Below are 21,837 nucleotides of genomic sequence, written 5' to 3' on the forward strand. Positions count from 1 at the left end.
CGAAACACAGCGAATCCCGGCGGCAGGACTGCATGTTCGCCAGGTAGATGGAAGGCAGTGGAGGCTTGAAAGGGCGCTCGCAGAGTTTGACAAGCACCCCGCCTCGCTTGCCCCGGTGTCTGCGTCTTTGACGGCTCCCGTCACCTGCCGAGGGACATGCAGCGAAGTCCTTGCATCTGAGCTCGGGATTAACGTGGGAAACCTCCCGAACATCGTCGCGGATCCGGAGAAGTAATTCTCTGTTGTATCGAACAGTAGTAGATGTCCCGGACACATACACATTTAGAACGATTTTGTGCGTTTCATCCTTCAGGATGCTGCTAGCTCTGCGGAGGCAGCATGTTCTTAATATGTCATCCAGTGTGGGCAGGGGGAGACCGAGGATTTTTTGGGAGGTGTTTATGATGTTTCATGTTAAATAAAAGTTTTTTACTATTAAGTTGTCACCTGTCATTCCTTAAATACAAGTTTTTTACTATTAAGTTGTCACCTGGCATTCCTTAAAACAGCAAACATTTTCCCGAAGGAATTGTATGGGCTAGCAAGCTGGAAGTCATGAGATTACTTGAATGTAATTCAAGCATATATACCTTTAGGAGTTGAACATGAAGTAGTATTTTAACTTTGGGTGGAATAAAGTTTTAGAAACATTTGGGATGAATACACCTTTAAAGCTATTTGTGGGAATACACATACAAAAATAAAAACGAAAGAATGGAAAAACATGCAGAACTGATCGCTAATGCTGTCACGTCCCTGATGAAGATGAACAGGAGCACTTGGATTGGCAAGGTATTGTATTGGTGCGGACCCACGCCAGGATGAAGGACGACAGGATGGGTCAAGTGCAGATGACATTTCAATGGCAACCCCCCCAAAGGAATGCGTGTGTGCTGCCCATCTCACATGTGTTACAAATAAAGACTTCATAGTCCCATTTCATTCATTTATTCATTCAAACTATTTGGGGTTATAAGCTTTAAAATGATTTGGGGAAGACACCATAACACAATTGGGTATTCGAACCTTTAAAATCATTTGGGTGGAATACACCTTTAAAATGATTCGGGGAAGACACATTTTGGTATTAGAACCTTTAAAACCATTTGGGTGGAATACACCTTTAAAATTATTCGTGGAAGACACATTTGGGTATTAGAACCTTTAAAACCATTTGGGTGGAATACACCTTTAAAATGATTCGGGGAAGACACATTTTGGTATTAGAACCTTTAAAACCATTTGGGTGGAATACACCTTTAAAATGATTCGGGGAAGACACATTTTGGTATTAGAACCTTTAAAACCATTTGGGTGGAATACACCTTTAAAATGATTCGGGGAAGACACATTTTGGTATTAGAAATTTTAAAACCATTTGGGTGGAATACACCTTTAAAATGATTCGTGGAAGACACATTTGGTATTAGAACCTTTAAAACCATTTGGGTGGAATACACCTTTAAAATGATTTGGGGAAGACACATTTGGGTATTATAACCATTTGGGTGGAATACACCTTTAAAATCATTCGGGGAAGACACATTTGGGTTATAACCTTTAACACTATTTGGGTGGAATACACCTTTAACTGTCCTGCAGCCATTTTATCACTGTCCTGCAGCCATTTTACCACTATCCTGCAGGCTGCGGCCATTTTACCACTGTACACTGTCCTGCTACTGTTGCATCACTGTGATGTACTGTGATCCACTGTCCTGCTACTGTTGCATCACTGTGATGCACTGTGATCCACTGTCCTGCTACTGTTTAATCACTGTGATCCACTGTCCTGCTACTGTTGCATCACTGTGATGCACTGTGATCCACTGTCCTGCTACTGTTTAATCACTGTGGTGTACTGTCCTGCTACTGTTGCATCACTGTGATGTACTGTGATCCACTGTCCTGCTACTGTTTAATCACTGTGATGTACTGTGATCCACTGTCCTGCTACTGTTTAATCACTGTGATCCACTGTCCTGCTACTGTTTAATCACTGTGATGTACTGTCCTGCTACTGTTGCATCACTGTGATCCACTGTCCTGCTACTGTTGCATCACTGTGATGCACTGTGATCCACTGTCCTGCTACTGTTTAATCACTGTGATGTACTGTGATCCACTGTCCTGCTACTGTTGCATCACTGTGATGTACTGTGATCCACTGGCCTGCTACTGTTGCATCACTGTGATGCACTGTCCTGCTACTGTTGCATCACTCTGATCCACTGTCCTGCTACTGTTTAATCACGGTGATGCACTGTCCTGCTACTGTTTCATCACTGTCCTGCACAGTACAGGACACACAATGATTTAACTGCCTCTCACCATTTGGGTGGAATACACCTTTAACTGTCCTGCTACTGTTGCATCACTGTGATCCACTGTCCTGCTACTGTATTATAACCTTTAAAACAATTTGGGTGGAATACACCTTTAAAATCATTCGGGGAAGACACATTTGGGTTATAACCTTTAACACTATTTGGGTGGAATACACCTTTAACTGTCCTGCAGCCATTTTACCACTGTCATGCTACTGTTGCATCACTGTGATGCACTGTCCTGCACTGTCCTGCTAACCATTTGGGTGGAATACACCTTTAACTGTCCTGCTACATCACTGTCCTGCACTGTCCTGCTACATCACTGTGATCCACTGTCCTGCTACATCACTGTGATCCACTGTCCTGCTACATCACTGTGATGTACTGTCCTGCTACATCACTGTGATGTACTGTCCTGCTACATCACTGTGATGTACTGTCCTGCACTGTCCTGCTACATCACTGTGATGTACTGTCCTGCTACATCACTGTGATGTACTGTCCTGCTACATCACTGTGATGTACTGTCCTGCTACATCACTGTGATGTACTGTCCTGCTACATCACTGTGATCCACTGTCCTGCTACATCACTGTGATGTACTGTCCTGCTACATCACTGTGATGTACTGTCCTGCTACATCACTGTGATCCACTGTCCTGCTACATCACTGTGATCCACTGTCCTGCTACATCACTGTGATCCACTGTCCTGCTACATCACTGTGATGTACTGTCCTGCTACATCACTGTGATGTACTGTCCTGCTACATCACTGTGATGTACTGTCCTGCACTGTCCTGCTACATCACTGTGATGTACTGTCCTGCTACATCACTGTGATCCACTGTCCTGCTACATCACTGTGATCCACTGTCCTGCTACATCACTGTGATCCACTGTCCTGCTACATCACTGTGATCCACTGTCCTGCTACATCACTGTGATGTACTGTCCTGCTCAGTGGCGGTTGGAATGCCCCACGGGCCCTGAGGCGAGATTGACAGCTCGCCCCCCCCCCCCCCCCCCCCCCCCACCGATATTTATTGTATATATTTTTTTTCAACATGAAACAAAACATATCACAATACAATAATAATACGTCAAATGTATATACTCTCTTTTCTGGACTCTTTTCGTATCACAAACAGTACTGTATTTGCAAATCTGGTATGTCATGTATAGATGTAAAAAAGAAGCAGTGAAGCTAGACCAGCACTCTCAGGTTCAAGTATTTAATGGCAGCCTGAAACAAACATGTTTCGGAATTACATATTCCTTCGTCAGTGTTATAGCTTGCCATGTATAGATGTAGCACTACTGTCTATCTGTATGTCATGTATGTCATTATGTTATGATGAATTGAAAATGGGGGATCCTGATGTAAACAAGACGAGTCTTTCTCTGGTCTGCATCCCCTTAACAATTGTATGTATTGAGCTGTACTGTATTGTACCCATTCTGCAATCTGTTAAATAAAGTTTTCATTCATTCACCATGACATTACGCTAGTTAGCATCCAAGCTAGCGTGATAACGTTAGTAGTTAATCGCAGAGACAAATCGCATCTGCGATCCTAAAGAGACAATGCATGCGTGTGTGTTCCGGTGTGTGTGCTAAACTAACCGCTGTGTGTACCACTAAAACATTGAGTGTCGTTGCATGCCGAATAAAGACCTCTGCAACAGGTCCTGCATTATTATAAAAAAGTTAGAAACGGCTAGGCTGCCTGCTTACCTGCAATAATGGTGTCATCGTCCTGGACAGATGGACTTGTTAAATCATAATATCCACACTTTGTGCTGGTCCTCAGTAAATGTCCCGCCGGCAGCTTATTATAGCGTGTTGCCCCTTTCCCTCCTCGTGGAACTTCTGCATTGCATTTATTACAAATAGCAAGCGATCTTTTTCCTTTGAAACTATTCGTAACCGACGCCATCTTTGTGTTTATGTCCGTGCTGCTTGTGCCGCGTTCACGTTATGTGGGAAGAAGCGGAAGAACCAGAGGACATCTCGTTGCTACAACGAAGCCTTCACGCATTGACTCGATGAAACGCCCACATCCATACTTCCGCAATTCGTGACGCGAAGTGGGAGATATCGTGGTCTTTAAAAAATCCCATATGTCCTAGTAGGAATTACCACTAGGAGGCTGACGTGAATGGTTTTTCCCAGTCGGAAGCTGGTTCTTCCGTTTCTTCCCACGTAACGTGAACGTGGCACAAGAAACTTACGTGGCTACGTCACAGCCAAGAAAGGGAGCGCTGGATTTGTGTAAAACGCCCTGTTCCTAAACCACACGATATCAGTCGTACCACAGTACTGGCAAAACGGGAGGAGCCTACAATCAAAACAAACGCACAGTCAGTCTGTTGATCCAGTCCCACGAACGGGAGCTCCATTCAGTCCCGGGCCCGCGGGGGGGGGGGGGGGGGGGGGGGGGGGCGGACCCTAAGGCAGCAGCCTCGTCTATATCCCCGCCAATGGTCCTGCTACATCACTGTGATCCACTGTCCTGCTACATCACTGTGATCCACTGTCCTGCTACATCACTGTGATCCACTGTCCTGCTACATCACTGTCCTGCTACTGTTTAATCACTGTGATCCACTGTCCTGCTACTGTTGCATCACTGTCCTGCACAGTACAGGACACAAAATGATTTAACTGCCTCTCTTTTGTTTTTTGTTTTGCTTATATATATATTTTTTTCTTTTTCTTTTCTTTTTTATGTTTTAAAATAGTACACTCATTTGAGTAGTGGAAAAGGGGTAGGATTAAATAAGTGTATACTTCTTCCTACTCCTTTTTGAACATGTAGATTGAGTTGTTTTGCTTTTTGTTATTGTTTGTTTGTATTCATTGCATGTTCGAAATAAAGATTTCAAATCAAATCAAATCTCCTTCATACCATGTTAAACATTAGGTTAGTTTAGGTAAGTTATCACATTCATACCATGTTAAACATTATGTTAGTTTAGGTAAGTTATCTCATTCATACCATGTTAAACATTATGTTAGTTTAGGTAAGTTATCTCATTCATACCATGTAAAACATTAGGTTAGTATAGGTAAGTCATCTCGTTCATATCATAGTTGACATGGTGCTAAATAATTCACCTATTGTGTTCATCTTTATTCCTACGTTCCTCTTCTCAGGTAGCCCCGCCCCTTCCTGTAGAGTCTCCTGAACACCTGGTTGATTGGCTCAAGCTGAGCTTCATCACTCATCAAGGGGCGGGTGGATCAAACCTGAGGTCACAGTCATTCAGGGCCTTTGGTCGTTACGTGGTGATGTGTGAACTGGTCGGTTCACCTTTTTGTTCGGTTTTATTTCTGCGGGTCTGTTTTTACCACATGACATTTTGTTGTTTTGTGACACGGTTGCTTCTGTATTTGCTTTGCCTTGTTTAGTTTTCCTTTGGTTTTCCTTTATTGAGTCGATTGGAGTTATTGTCATCTGGTCAGGACCGTGGATGGGAATTTCGGACGATATATAGGGGCTCAAGCGACAAAAGGGACACCCACGTTTAAAAAAAATAGGGTACCTCTTTCTTGATGTAATAGGGTACCTCTTTCCCGTTCTCATTTTCATTAGTGGAGATGATGGTAAACTATAATCTCTATATATGCAATCCGAGTGTCATAACTGGGAAGATAACTCCTCTTACACAAAGAACAATTCCTGTGAGCCATCACCAGGGGCAGAGTGGCTAACCACGCATGAGCGACTACAATTCACATTAAAGCCATCTATCTGAACGCTTTTATCCAAAGCGACTTACAGATTGTGAACAACAAGTCAGCAGGATTGGTGTATCTCTGGCAGCTAAGGGTCAGTGTGGTGTTGTTCATCAAATAATATAGTAGTATAGACATAATTAGCATGATAGGTGGTAGTATAAGAATTGTAGTATAGTATTAGGGGACATAATAGTAAAAAGATACTAAGAAGAATTGTAAGAAGTAAGTTTTATTTTTTATTTTTTTCTTCAGATATTCTTTTAGATATTGTAATGATTGAGTGCACAAGAGCGAGAGGCATCTAGAGATACATCAATAAACACGTTCTGTCTGGTAGATGGTCTGCATCTGGGGGTTAAATTGATTGATTGATTGATTGAAAACGTTATTAACAGATTGCAGAATGGGTACAATACAGTAGGCTCCAGCTCAATACCCACAATTGTTAAGGGGATGCAGACCAGAGAAAGACTTTCGTCTTGTTTACCTCAGGGTCCCCCATTTTCAATTCATCATAACATATATGACATACATGACATACAGATAGACAGTACTGCTACATCTATACATTTATGACATACCAGATTTGCAAATACAGTACTGTTTGTGATACAAAAAGAGTCCAGAAAAGAGTATATACATTTGACGTAAAAACTGTACATTGACGTAAAAACTGTACATTGAATACAGTTGAAAGAGTCAGACATGCCTCACATTCACCTGTTCACTCACTCATTCCCTCACCGACGGCGGAGGCGACCATGCAAGGTGCCGACCTGCTCATCGGGAGCGGTTAGGGTGTTACTGTGTGTGTCTTGCTCAAGGACACTTTGACATGCTGCCAGGAGGAGCCGGAATCTAACCGGCAACCATCCGATTACCAGACGACCAGCTCTACCTCCTGAGCCACTGTCGCCTTTTCTCGTACGGCGTGACCCCCCCTCTTCGGATCCTACCTGTAAACGTGCCTGACCTTTAACCCCATGTGGGCTTTAACTGCCACAGATATTGTATTGGAATTAATTCATACTTTTCCTTTGTTTACATATTCTTTCAGTAATTAATTTATTTTTATTATTATTATACTTTTTTTTTGTTGGTTTGTTTGTATTGGGACTGACCGGAATTTACTTAATCATTTAGCTCAACGCTTTTATCCAAAGCGACTTACAGGTTCTGTACGACAAGTCAGCAGGAAGGGTACAACTCTATCAGTTGAGTAACAATGATCATCAAACAGTGTTGAAACTTTGGTGCTGCAGTGTTGAGCGCATAGTAGCAGAGACATATTAGCATAGTAGGTAGTAGGGGTGTAAAGGTACACATATCCGTACCGAACCGTTTCAGTACTGGACCTAAGGTTCAGTACGGCTGTGTACCGAACGAATACAACGTTACGTTAACCACTAACGAACGCACATGCAGAACTTTTTTTTGCGTGCTGAATTGAATTCAAAACTCGATTATGAATTTCAATATAGAATATTCGTTGACAGCCATACAAGTACAATTAGTTACTGCACGCTACATCACCCCTGAGTGGAACATGGAAAGCCAAACTTTCCCCAACTGTACCGAAAACCCGTACCGAACCGTGACTTCAAAACTGAGGTACGTACCGAACCGTGGTTTTTGTGTACCGTTACACCCCTAGTAGGTAGCAATATAGACAAGAAAGATTAATTAGTGGAAGAGTGCATGATAGTAGAAGACGGTAAGAAGGTTCTTTTTTATTTATACATTTTTTCAATATATTGATTGAAGAACTGTGTTTTTAGTCGCCCATGGAAAATTGGTAACAGAAGAGCCATGGCGTGGGGGATGTGGGAGACATGGGGGATGTGGGGGACAAGGGGGACATGGGAGACATGGGAGTAGAGATGTCCGATATTGGCATTAAAATGTCATCGGAAATGATCGGTAAAAAAAAATATATATATATATTTTTTATTAACTTTTTCTCCCATTTTCTATTTTTCTCCCATCGAACGTTGTTTCTTGCCTCCCACAAGCCGGCTGCAATGTGGACTAAGACATACATAGCACGAGTCCCCTCCGATACTCGAGGTAACAGCCGTCGCATCTTTTCACCTGCGCAGCTCGATCTTTCAGCATCGGGGGTCTGGGCTTTGGAGGGGCCCCGCCCCCGTCGCTTCTTGATTCTACTGCGCAGGCGCACCAACCGACCTGTAGGAGTCGCTGTCCACAACGCCCGATCCCCACCCTTCAGTTTCCCTCCCCGTAATACGGCCAATGTGGAGGCATCCTGTTCGAGCCTAGTCTCCAGCATTCGTTGCGAGCGCCTTGCCCAATGCGCCACGTAGCCGCCCCTCAAATATATATATTTTTTTTTACATTTTATTTAACCTTTATTTACCCAGGCAAGCAAGTAAGAACAAGTTCTTATGTAACTGAGGGGTACAATTCCCTGACTGTATTGTTAGATATGATACTTACTACCACTACCTTTGTACTTTATATTCGGCCACCCAGTACTCGGCATAAATATATTATGATAAACACTCTCACGTAGATGAAACGGATCCAACACAAATGTACGAAGTCGAAGTATGTATTTATTCCTACACAGCAATGGTGTGTAGAGCAAGCACTTAATCACTTAATTACATTTATGAATTGAAATAGTATGCACTTTTATGGCAAAGAGTATTCGTCGGTATATCAATAGAGAATGTCCAATCTCTGATGGCGCAGGTGGTAAATATACGACCTGGAATAGTTAAGGAATAACAGCAATGATACTTTAATGATTATAAGACTGGATACACTAGGGGGGTTAATCCGGTCGCTTGTAAGACAACAGGAGTAGGAGGGGGGGGGGGTAGAGTCTGGCTGCCTCGTCCGGCTAAGGGTATCCTGGGTGAACCCACAGTAGTGCAGTTCAATGCGCCAGCGATCCTTGGACCACAGATGAAAGCAGCTGGACTCTCTGTGGGCCGGCTCTCTCCGGTCCACGGAGGAGAGACGTGAAGCGACCTCGTCTTGCAGAGCGCCTCCTCACCTTGCGTCCTCTCCAGGGGGGGGGGTTCCAACACACGGCAGTGTCGGGGGTCTTTATCCATGGAATAATCACTGTACACAAAGCATAATCCGTGCCTGGGAAGGCGGGCTGTCGTCGGTAGAATAATCCGGTAGTCAGGTCCACTCGCTCGTCGGCTCTGGGGCTCCTCGGGTGCAGCCTCACATGGGGTCGGCCACCCTGGATAAGCAGCCAGTTCTCTGCCCGAAACGATGGGGTACTGACTACGATAGTATTCTCACCGCACGAAGCACTACATATGAATAGACTATTATTAGCTTAATAGACTACGTCCAACTCGACGATATAGTGCCAAATATGACTATTCAAATATTAATATACACGATGTCTCAATACCGATGGTAGGCCGAACTTGGCCTTACTCCCACACGTGGCGTCGCGGGGAGGCTTTACGTCTGTCACTCTATTGGAGGGTAAGAAACTGGACTAAAAAGGAAGTCCTACTTTAGTAGCGCAGTATATATACGCACTATGAACAAATAGTACCGTTAGTGGTGCGGTAGCCAGATTCCTACGCGGAACTAGGACTTGTTCGTACATGTTGAGCGGTACGTTTGAACTGGGTCTGGGGGGTATGGCAGCCTGGCACCAAGGTCTCGACCAATAGTAGAATGGAGACTATTATGGGATGTTCAGTAGGCTAGAATGGATATTCAATGCATATTGTACAAGGAATATACAAGGGATATCAAGGAATATTAGAGAATATACAAATACAATTAAATATATATATATAAATAAATATATATATTCGGTTTAATCTGGCCCTTCACAACAGCCACCCCCTGATTGGTCCCAGACCTAATCAGTTAAGCAGAGACAGATTAATCGCGTTGTCTATTTACACATAAGGGTTTGCTGTAGGGGTCAGTCAACTTCACAAAGTCATCGGGTTATAGGGTCATGGTCATCATCGATTGTGTCTGGGAGTCGGGGCAGTTCTATGAGCCTCGCCACGGGACGGGTGTAAGTGCGCGCCCCTGGACAAGCACTTCAGCTGCTCGGACCTTGCCGTCGGCACCGGTGATCACTTTGCTTACGCGGCCGGCCGGCCACATAGCTCTGGGCAGTGATTGATCAATAATCATGACGACCGTTCCTTCTGTCAAATTGTCTCTCTCCTTTACCCACTTCTGGCGGGTCTGTAGAGACGGTAGGTAGTGCAGTAGGAATGTCCTTTGTTGTGCACTCTCTATGGTAGTGCAATCATCTATGTTGGGGTCTGCGGAGATAACAGTGCTCAATCCACAGAACACAGGCTTCTTATTCTCAGCCTCCTCCTGACTGGCTTCCCTCGGGATAGGCGTGGGCCACTCTCCTTCCGGGAGCTTTAGGAATGCTGGGCCGTCACTGTAGACATTGCGACGGGTGAGGTCATCTAGGGGCATTCCCCGGGTGATGACGTCAGCTGGGTTCTGTTTTGTATCAACGTAGCGCCACTCTGTTTCTCCGGTTAACTCTTCGGTTAAGTCTTGAATCTCGGTGACTCTGACTCCCACGAAGACTTTGTACTTGCATGAGTCCGATTTGATCCAGGCGAGTACTGTCGTGGAATCTGACCACAGGATTGTTCTAGACACCGGTATGGTGAGCTCACGTTGGATGAGCGTGGCTAGGTGCGCTCCGGCTAGGGCTGCGCAGAGCTCTAGGCGTGGGATAGATTGTTGCTTGCGTGGGGCTATTCTCGAGCGGGCGAGGACAAATGCTGTGTAGATCTCTCCCCCCTCTTCTTGGGCCCGCAAGTAGGCTACTGATCCGTATGCGACCTCTGAGGCGTCACTGAAGACGTGTAAGTCCATTTTACATGTCTCTGGCCTCACCGTGGGTGGGAAGTAGCTTCGGCGCATATTAACGCCTGGGAGTGAGTGGAGCTCCATCTCCCACTCTCTCCAGGTGGATGCAAGGTGTGCGGGAATGGGGTCGTCCCAGCCCTGGTCCTTGTCCCACAATGCTCGTACAATCATTTTTGCCCTGGTGGTGTACGGTAGAATACATCCTAGCGGGTCATATTGTCGGGCGAGTGTTGTGTACACACTCCGTCTGGTGGTCGGCGCCGCCGCCGGCCTTCCCTGCTCCGTAGTCAGGGGCTTGTGTCTGTAGTGAAGCGAATCTGTTTTGAATCGCCACACCAATCCCAGGGTCATCTCCTGGGCTTCTCCCGGGATTGTAGCCATCCAGGTCTCGCTGCTGGCTGCCTTGTCCTCGGAGGAGAGGCTGCGCAGTACTTGCGGATCGCTGCTGGCCCACTGCCTGAGATCAAAGCCGCCTTTGATCAATGAGGCGCGGAGTTTAATCAGGAGAGCCTCGGCTTCTTCCTGGGTTGAAAGGCTTTGTAGACAGTTGTCTACGTAGAAGCTGTTCTTTACGCTGTGTCGGACCTCTTCGTCCGCTGCTGGGTCCTCTGCTACATGTTTCTGTAGTGCAAATGTAGCACAGCAGGGGCTGCACGTCGTTCCGAAGGGGAGGACTTCCCATTGGTAGATGGCTGGGTGCTCATCTCCTGGCTTCTCTCTCCATAGGAACCGTAACAGGGGCTTGTCCTCCTCTACTAATCTCACCTGCAGGAACATTCCTTTAATGTCCCCGCTGATGGCCACCTTTTCCTGGCGGAAGCGGAGTAGAACGCCGAGTAGGGAGGGGCCGAGTGTGGGACCGGGCAGTAACTCTTTATTCAGATTTTGGGATCCGATCTGGTAGCTGCAGTTAAATACTATGCGGTCTTTACCGTTGTGATGGACCTTGTGGTGAGGCACGTACCACGATTCAGTGGTCTGGTCAGCCTCTTTAATGTCCATCTTTGTGACGTGTCCCGCTGTGATGAGCTTCTCAATCTCAGCGCGGTATACACTCTCTTGGGCGGGGTTCTTGGCTAAGCGCCGCTCCGTGTTCAGCAGGTACCGTTCTGTGGCGTCTGTCTTGGCGTGGAAAGTAGGCATTCCTTCTCGCCGCAGGAGTGGCGTGGCGTATCTCAACACGCCGTTGACCGGGACTCTCTTGGTCCCTGTCTCGAGGAGGTGAATGGCGTAAATGTCATCTTTAGAGCGAATGTCTTTCTTTCCGTTCTTAAAGGGCATTTGTTCCAAGGTCCATAGCCGCTCTACGTGTTGCAGGAGTGCGGTTTCTCCCTCTGTGACTCGGGAGTGGAGACATCTAGTGGCTGTACTTCGGTTGAGAGATTTGGCGAGCGGGCCTTGGAGAGTCCATCCCAAACGGGTCTCGACTGCTGCAGGACAGCCTCGGGGTCCGGTATGAACCCGGTCTATCGGGACAATGAGGTCTGCATGGTCGGAGCCTATCAACAGGGTCGGCATAGCATTGTCTATGAGCGGGATCGGTAACTTGCGCAGATGTGCATATTTCTCCATCAGCTTGGCGACGGGGTATGTGTACCGCGACAGTCCTATTTCTTGGCTGGTGAAAGCGTCTGTAATCTGGTACCGTCGCTCAGGCTGGCCGCTTGCTGCGATAGAGAATGAGACATTCTCGCCCTTTATCGTCTTCAAATCTCGTCTTATTGTCCGAATTGTCATTTGGGTTTCGCTTCCCCGCAGCCCTAGCTGGGCCGCAGCGGAGGCGAGCAGAAGGGTCTTCTCTGACCCGTCATCGAGGACGGCGTAAGTGTCCAGGACTTTATTCTGGTAGCTTAGTGTCACACGCACTACTTTTAGGAGTACTCGGGCTCCACTGCTGCTGGCGGGATCGATGTACATGACGCTCGCTTTGCTGCTGGATGGTGCGGGTGAAGGGCGCCGTCTGTTACTGTCGTGAAGTATGTCCAGATGGGCTCCATCGCACTTGGTGCACCTTTTCTTTAAGCGGCATTCGGCTGCCATGTGTGAGCGCGCACAGCGAAAACAGCGCTTGTTGGACTTTATCCATTGACTTGCTTCCTCCGCGTTCAGCTTGGGGAAGGAGTCACATTGCGCTAGCCAGTGTTCTTTCTCACAGTAGGGGCACACTATCTTCCACTTCTCCGTTCTGGAGGGGGTACTGTGGCTCCTGCTGCTCGGTACTGACTCCGATTGGTGCATCACAGTCACCGATCTTCTTCCATCATTTAGTCGTCTGGTTCCTTCTCTGGAGCCAGGGGTGCTCCGTCCGAATGTATCTAGCCGTAGGCTGCTGACTTCTCTCGCCAGGAAGTCTGCTAGATCGAGGAGGTTCGGTTCGGGGCCATTCGGGTCTCGGTGGTCTCTCTGCCGCCTAAAACGCTCCTGTCGAGCGGGCGGCAGCTTCTCCAAGATCCTTTCCACATTTGAGTTGGCGTAAAGTTCATGCCTCCCCTTCTCTCTCTGCGCTCCCAACATCCCTACCAGGGACTGCACTCTGATGGACAGGTCGTCCAGTGCTCGATTGTCTATTGCTGGGGGTAAGCGGTCGATGTGTCGGATCTCCTGGATCACGTAATCCCATATGCGCCCATACCTCTGGTCCAATGCTACCAGCGCTGCTGTGTATGGGGTGGTGGAAGTCGCGTAGGCGAGCGCTATATTATGTGCGTGGGGTACCTTTAAGTGCTTCAGTAGGATGGCGTATTTATGGCGTTCATCCAATACATCCACCAACATGGTCTCCAGACACATGCGGAGTTCTGTATACTGGGCCCGGTTCTCTTGGGTGATGTCGGGTACCATAGGCGTGCCAATGTATGACGCTGACTGTGGATACATCGGCGAGCGTTGGGGGAGAGGCCTCCTAGGCGAGTCTCCTCCCGCTCCTTGGTATGGGCTGGTACCGGCAGTGTACCATGGCCCGCTTGTCCAGGTGCTGTTCCTCGGTGCGGGTCGTGCGTCGTGCCCACCCGGGTATAGAGTCGGGGGTCTGTAGCGCAGCTCCGCGGGAGTATAGCCTGGGCTGTACCGGACCTCCTGGTCCGGTAGAGTACTGTGCTGTCGTCGGGCGTGGTTCTCCTCCTCTTCCTCTTCGTCTTCAGTTAGGTCATCCAGTGCTTGTAGTCTCTGGTTTAGCCTCTCCACAGGATATGCTGCTCCTTCCCGGTTGCTAGGTCTCGCTTGGACCGGTGGGGGGAGGTGGTCTGTGGGGGGTATAGACCTCGTCTGTTGGTCAAGTTCAGGGTTGTTTACTCGGCTAGGGGATGCCGCCCTGGAGGTGTGTCTAGACGAGTTCCTGGAGCCTCTGGCGGAGGGAGAGGGTGTTGTCCGTCTGATCAGCTGTTCTATTAGTTGCGCTTGCTGTCTGTCGCGCTCTGCGTCCCGTAGAGCACCAGCAGCTGCTCGCTGGCTGTCTGCTCGGTCTCGGGCCACATTCTCTTCCCTCTGAATGCGTCTTATTTCTAGACGTATATGCTCTTCTTCGCTCCGCTGCTGGATCTGCAGTCGGTCGCGTTCAGCAGCGGCGTTCAGGCTGATGAGGAAGGCCTGCTGTAGGGTCCTCTCTGCCTCGCTGGGAGAAGGCGGTTGTATAGGGGAGCCTTCCCTCGGGGTACTCCTTGCGGAGCCTTGGAGCTCTATCTCCACGGTGCTCTCCCCGTCTTCTTCCGTGCCGAGTTCTCTCTCGGTAGCGTTGTATTCCTCCCGGGACTCATCGGGGACTACTTCTTCAGTACTGGCGGGGTGTGAAGTCATGTCGGGTTCCCACTGGTCCCCACCGTGAACTTGGTCAGTTACATTAGAACCCGTAGGGGCCTCTATGGTCGGGGTAGTCTGGGCGTTGGGGTTAGACATACTTTTACTTTCTAGTTTTACCGCGTTTACTGTTAGTAGAAGACTAGGTTGTTGACTGACAGCGTAAGCCTCTAAGTACTGAGGGAGCCGTCGTTCGCGCTGCGGGTGTTGGTTAGGAGGATCGTTTCGTGGAGTGTTCATCATAGGCCATTTCAATATTAATAACACTATATTAATATTACACTAATTACCCTCCGGCTCGAAGGACCAATTGTAACTGAGGGGTACAATTCCCTGACTGTATTGTTAGATATGATACTTACTACCACTACCTTTGTACTTTATATTCGGCCACCCAGTACTCGGCATAAATATATTATGATAAACACTCTCACGTAGATGAAACGGATCCAACACAAATGTACGAAGTCGAAGTATGTATTTATTCCTACACAGCAATGGTGTGTAGAGCAAGCACTTAATCACTTAATTACATTTATGAATTGAAATAGTATGCACTTTTATGGCAAAGAGTATTCGTCGGTATATCAATAGAGAATGTCCAATCTCTGATGGCGCAGGTGGTAAATATACGACCTGGAATAGTTAAGGAATAACAGCAATGATACTTTAATGATTATAAGACTGGATACACTAGGGGGGTTAATCCGGTCGCTTGTAAGACAACAGGAGTAGGAGGGGGGGGGGGTAGAGTCTGGCTGCCTCGTCCGGCTAAGGGTATCCTGGGTGAACCCACAGTAGTGCAGTTCAATGCGCCAGCGATCCTTGGACCACAGATGAAAGCAGCTGGACTCTCTGTGGGCCGGCTCTCGTGAAGCGACCTCGTCTTGCAGAGCGCCTCCTCACCTTGCGTCCTCTCCAGGGGGGGGGGTTCCAACACACGGCAGTGTCGGGGGTCTTTATCCATGGAATAATCACTGTACACAAAGCATAATCCGTGCCTGGGAAGGCGGGCTGTCGTCGGTAGAATAATCCGGTATGCAGGTCCACTCGCTCGTCGGCTCTGGGGCTCCTCGGGTGCAGCCTCACATGGGGTCGGCCACCCTGGATAAGCAGCCAGTTCTCTGCCCGAAACGATGGGGTACTGACTACGATAGTATTCTCACCGCACGAAGCACTACATATGAATAGACTATTATTAGCTTAATAGACTACGTCCAACTCGACGATATAGTGCCAAATATGACTATTCAAATATTAATATACACGATGTCTCAATACCGATGGTAGGCCGAACTTGGCCTTACTCCCACACGTGGCGTCGCGGGGAGGCTTTACGTCTGTCACTCTATTGGAGGGTAAGAAACTGGACTAAAAAGGAAGTCCTACTTTAGTAGCGCAGTATATATACGCACTATGAACAAATAGTACCGTTAGTGGTGCGGTAGCCAGATTCCTACGCGGAACTAGGACTTGTTCGTACATGTTGAGCGGTACGTTTGAACTGGGTCTGGGGGGTATGGCAGCCTGGCACCAAGGTCTCGACCAATAGTAGAATGGAGACTATTATGGGATGTTCAGTAGGCTAGAATGGATATTCAATGCATATTGTACAAGGAATATACAAGGGATATCAAGGAATATTAGAGAATATACAAATACAATTAAATATATATATATAAATAAATATATATATTCGGTTTAATCTGGCCCTTCACAACATCTTATATACAAAAGCGGCCCGACCGAAAAGCAAAAGCCTTTTATTGTCAAAAGTATGCATAATGTTGTGTTAATTCCACGACATATGAGATATGTAATGTTAGTTACCTGAAAGAGTTGGACAATATCGGTATATCGGATAGCGGTAAAGAAATGCTAATATCGAACATCCCTACGTGGGAAAAATGAGGGACATGGGGGGGACCTCTCCTGGTCTCACCTGACTGGATGACGATGGCGGAGTTCCTCCTCTTCTCCTTCACCCTACGGTAGCGCCGCGCCCCCAGCCAGCCCTTGGTGTAGGCCTGCATCACCACCACACGCGCCATCACCCTCCTGAGCAGCAGGTTGAGCTGCTCCACGTGGTAGTACTTCAGAAACACCTGACACACACACACACGCACACGCGCACACGCATGCGCGCACGCACACGCACACGCACACACACACACACACACACACACACACACACACACACACGCACACACGCACACACACGCACACACATGAGGGGCCGCTTAGGCCCTATACTGTCACTGTATGTCATACGTATGCTATTGAAAAGCTTGTGCGTATACTAGGGGTGTAACGATTCGACCTCACAGCGATTCCATTCGATTACGATTCTTCAGGCAACGATTCAATGCATCATGAAATCTCTTCATTTGACCATGATTCGATTCGATTCGATACATTTTTGATACATTTTCGATACATTTTCTATCAGTTAATTCCCCAAAAGAATTTGATAAGAATAAATATATATACAGTATACGGTATATACAGCATTATTAAGAGAGTTATTTAGGTTATATGCAGGTGTATAAGTAGGTATATAGAAGGATTATTTGCAGGTATATTCAGACAGATATTAATATATATATATATATCTATGCGGTAAATATAGATATATAAATGTATATATCAAATCAAATCAAATGTATTTGTAAGGCCCAACAACACACGTTAATGTCCCCATGGGCCGGACACGTCTTCTTTAAACAAGTCAATAAGAAACATAACAATAAGTCAAGAACAAAACAAGAACACCATAAGGTCCAACAAATTTAAAATAAAAGCAAAATGAATGAATGAATGGTATATGGTATATACAGCACTATTGTACATGCTATCATACAGAGTTATACTGTATGGGTAGACTATAGTATGAGGTAGGTAGTAGACGGTGAAAGCAGTATAAAGTATATAAACGTCTTTCTCTGGTCTGCATCCCCTTATTGTACCCATTCTGCAATCTGTTAAATAAAGTTTTCATTCATTCATTCATTCATTCATTCATTCATTCATTCATTCATTCATTCATTCATTCATTCATTCATTCATTCATTCATTCATTCGTTCATTCATTCATGTATAAAGTGAGTGTACTACTATTGTGATGAGATGAAGTGTTGATGACTTGGTACCTTGGTCTGCCCCAGCACCCAGCTCTCCAGCTTGGCCCGCTCCAGGATGGCAACCACGTTCTCCTTACTGGTCTCAGGCAACTGGTGGGCCCGGAAGGCAAGGTAGTAATATCTGAGAGGAGAGAGGAGAGAGGTATTTTTTTTACTAATAATTATGAATAATTTGTTAACTATGTTTTAACCCTGTAGCACTTTGGGATCCCAGTGAACAAAAAGTGCAATACAAATTCAATTTATTATTATTATTATTATTATTATTATTATTATTATTATTATTATTATTATTATTATTATTATTAGAGGAGAGAGGAGAGGGGAGTGATGAGAGAGGGGAGAGAGGAAAGAGGAGAGAGGAGAGAGAGGGGAGGAGAGAGGGGAGAGAAGAGAGAGGAGGAGAGAGGGGAGAGGAGAGAGGAGAGAGGAGAGAGGAAAGAGGAGAGATGAGAGAGGAAAGAGGAAAGAGGAAAGAGGAAAGAGGAAAGAGGAGAGAGGAAAGAGGAAAGAGGATAGAGGAAAGAGGAAAGAGGAGAGAGGAGAGAGGAGAGAGGAAAGAGGAAAGAGGAAAGAGGAAAGAGGAAAGAGGAGAGAGGAGAGAGGAGAGAGGAAAGAGGAAAGAGGAGAGAGGAGAGAGGAGAGAGGAAAGAGGAAAGAGGAAAGAGGAGAGAGGAGAGAGGAGAGAGGAAAGAGGAAAGAGGAGAGAGGAGAGAGGGTTAGAGAGGAATAGATAAACCCTCTTGAGAGGAAGGTGACGCCGAAGTACTGTAAGCAGAGTAGGTACAAGATCGGATCCTAACGCTAGATAAGATAAGATATTCCTTTATTGAGGAGGGTAGGAGGCAGGTTAAGAGGCAGGAGGCAGTGCTGCTCTCTCTCTCTCTCTCTCTCTCTCTCTCTCTCTCTCTCTCTCTCTCTCTCTCTCTCTATCTCTCTCTCTCTCTCTCTCTCTCTCTCTCTCTCTCGCTCTCTCTCGTGTTTATGTGCTGAAGGACGTTTTTGGGGTTTGTTTGGTGTGTTTGTGGGTGTGTGTGTGTGCGTGTGTGTGTGTGTGTGTGGGTGTGTGTGTGTGCGTGCAGGGCCGCCTCAGGGGGTGTGCGAGCAGTGCGGTCGCACAGGGCCTCGCGGGAGGGGGGCCTCGCAAAAAAAAAAAAAAAAAAATTATTAATTTTTTTTATTATTTTATTTTTATTTTTTTTTATTTTTTTGCGAGGCCCCCCTTCCCGCGAGGCCCTTTTTCATCACAGACCTAAAATCTAGTTTTGCTTATATGCTTATATATTTCACATTAGACACGTTTGTAGAATGTGTCTGACTTGTTCCTGGGTCCTGCAGACATACTCACTATTGGAGCTCAGCTGGGGTTCTGCAGCAGCAGGCAGGTTTCAACGAAGGGAGTGGTTTTACTTACGTCATGTGTAGACAGTAGTACGCCCGCCGGCGCCGCGTGAGTCGAGATGCTTCCAGCGTGAGTCAGCTGCGTTTGACTATTTCATTTTCAGCGTGCAGCTTTTGACTATGCTTAGTCAAAGACGAAGACGAAGAAAGAGGTCGGTCATTATCATCATTATCAGTCGGTCGGTCGGTCACCAAGGAACGTTGACGAAAGGCCTCTCGCTAGCGGGACAAATGGCCGGAGCCATGATGTCGGCTATTAGCTAGCTTAGCTAAATGCTAACTAGCGTTAGCTAAGCTATCCAGAGGAGCGAGGCGAGGCGAGTGGATGTCTTTTCAAAAGAAGGAGAAGATAACTTGTGAGCAGATAAATCTGTTAGGCAGCAATACGCCGAAAGGTGTCCAGTCTGCCGGAAAGTGCTCGAAGAAGAAGAAGAAGAAATTACACCGTGGGGCCAAGAAAGTCTCCTTCCACGTTGATACTGCGTTATGGTGAGTGACCGTGAGTCAACCTATGATTATATACCCGCCGTGGATCTGACATCTCTCTTTCTCTCTCTCTCTCTGGAGCCAAACTGGTCGACTAGCTAATACTACTAGTAGCTAACGCTAACGGTGTGTGCCTGGTGGTGAGAGCACCTGGCTGTATGCATGTATACCATGACAAGGCAGCGAGAGGCCTTTCGTCAACGTGGAGACCTGTGTTGCGGCCTTTCGCCCTGCGCCCTCGTGCAGGTAACTAAGATTAATGAAAATGTCATGACATTACCCCACTCTTCCTTCCTTCCCCTCCTGAATGTTTTGTTAATAACGATGTTTTTTTCCAGGCAAAACATATGCTACTTCACAACATTTGGAGATACGACATGTGCTGTGTGTGAATGGTGTAGCTTGTGTAGCTTGTGTAGCTTGGGTAGCGTTGGGCCATTGGCCAAAGCTGTGTGTGGCCTGGTGTCTCACAGTACCTGGCTAGCCTATTTAGCTGATGTCGGCCATTGGCTCCTTGCTTTGGTTTCTCTGGTATACCCTGCTCTTCTTGTTGGATTTAAGTGTTGATCTTTGTCCTTTTGAATCTGTCATACATGCTCTAGTCTCTCTCTAACACACACACACATGACAAACACACATGTTCTCTCTCTCTCTCTCTCTCTTTCTAACACACACAGTCTGCCTATGGCGGCCTTTCTCGATGGCTAGGCTGTGCTCAAGGATCTTCAGTCACAGTGCTCAGGTATTCTGCCACTGTGTACTCTCTGTTTAGGGCCAAATAGCATTTCAATTTCTTTCCAATGTGTCTCTCTCTCTCTCTCTCTCTCTTTTGATCTTTGTCCTTTTGAATCTGTCATACATGCTCTAGTCTCTCTCTAACACACACACACATGACAAACACATGTTCTCTCTCTCTCTCTCTCTGTACACTTATTGACTGTAGAACGGGAGCTCTCTCTCGCTCTCTCTTTTGCTATATGTTGACTGTATCATGCCCCGCCTCGGGCAGCGCTATTATTTAAGAATATGTTGACTGTATATATAAAAAAAGAAAAAAAAAATATATATATATATATATATATATATATATATATATATATATATAATTTTTTTTTTTTTTTTTTTTACCTTTGGGGGGGGGGGCCTCGCGTTAAATCTCGCACAGGGCCTCGCATTTCTCCCAGGCGGCCCTGTGTGCGTGTGTGTGCGGGTGAGTGTGTGGGTGTGTGTGTTGTTTTTATGAAGATGCCGTGAGATTTTTTGTGTCTCTACTGACTGTTTTTAGCCACGTTTTTTTTTTTTTTTGGTCTTTTTCCCCTCCATTTTCCTCCGATTTTTCTCCCATCCCAATGTTAGTCATATGCCAATTCCCAGTCCCTTCCTGGTCGCTGCGCTTTACCCCCCACAGTCAGATCATTTGGGAGAGTGGAGGCTACCACGTGCTTCCTCCGACACACGTCCAGCCAATCACCGCTTCTTTTCACCTGGCAGCGCGGATTCTCATTGAGAGGGCGTAGCGTGTGGGAGGACCACACTATCCCCCTCACGTCCAATCCACGCTTAGCAGGCGCCCCGACCGAACTGTAGGAGTCGCTGTTTACAACGACCCGGACCCACCCCGCCAGCTTCTCCCACCCTCTGATACAGCCAATTGTATCAGTGCAGACGGCCAGCCAAGCTGGTGACAACCCCGGAGCTGTGAGCTGGATTCGAACAGGCGAACCAAGCTCACAGCTCCGGGGCTGGTGACGAACGCAATCTCCGCTCGACCACCTAACCGCCCTCCAGTTGACATGTTTTAACAAAGAACATCAAAAGTCTCTTGTGTCTCTCTCTCTCTCGTGTGTCTCTCTCTCTTGTGTGTGTGTGTCTCTCTCTCTCTCTCTCTCTCTCTCTCTCTCTCTCTCTCTCGTGTGTGTGTCTCTCTCTCCCTCAATTAAATAAAATTTAATTAAATTGAATTCAAATGGGCTTTATTGACATGGGGAACGTACGTTTACATTGCCAAAGCAAACAAACTCTCTCTCTCTCTCTCTCTCTCTCTCTCTCTCTCTTCGCTTAGGCAGCTGTCTGCTGTCGCGGTGGCATGGA

At 46.7% G+C, this 21,837-nt stretch overlaps 1 protein-coding gene across 1 annotated transcript in view; it reads right to left on the bottom strand.

Annotated features, from left to right (window-relative positions):
• The window catches only part of myo3b (myosin IIIB), a gene marked incomplete at its 3' end in the record, with an annotated part of 495,246 nt that overhangs the window by 103,978 nt on the left and 369,431 nt on the right, over positions 1 to 21,837 (bottom strand). The window contains 2 exon segments of the mRNA XM_084314352.1: positions 16,662 to 16,824; positions 17,869 to 17,980. Coding sequence (XP_084170478.1) covers positions 16,662 to 16,824; positions 17,869 to 17,980 — 275 coding nt within the window.

This window comes from Notolepis coatsorum, assembly GCF_963971535.1.
Source record: "Notolepis coatsorum genome assembly, chromosome: 5".
Classification (NCBI taxonomy): domain Eukaryota; kingdom Metazoa; phylum Chordata; class Actinopteri; order Aulopiformes; family Paralepididae; genus Notolepis; species Notolepis coatsorum.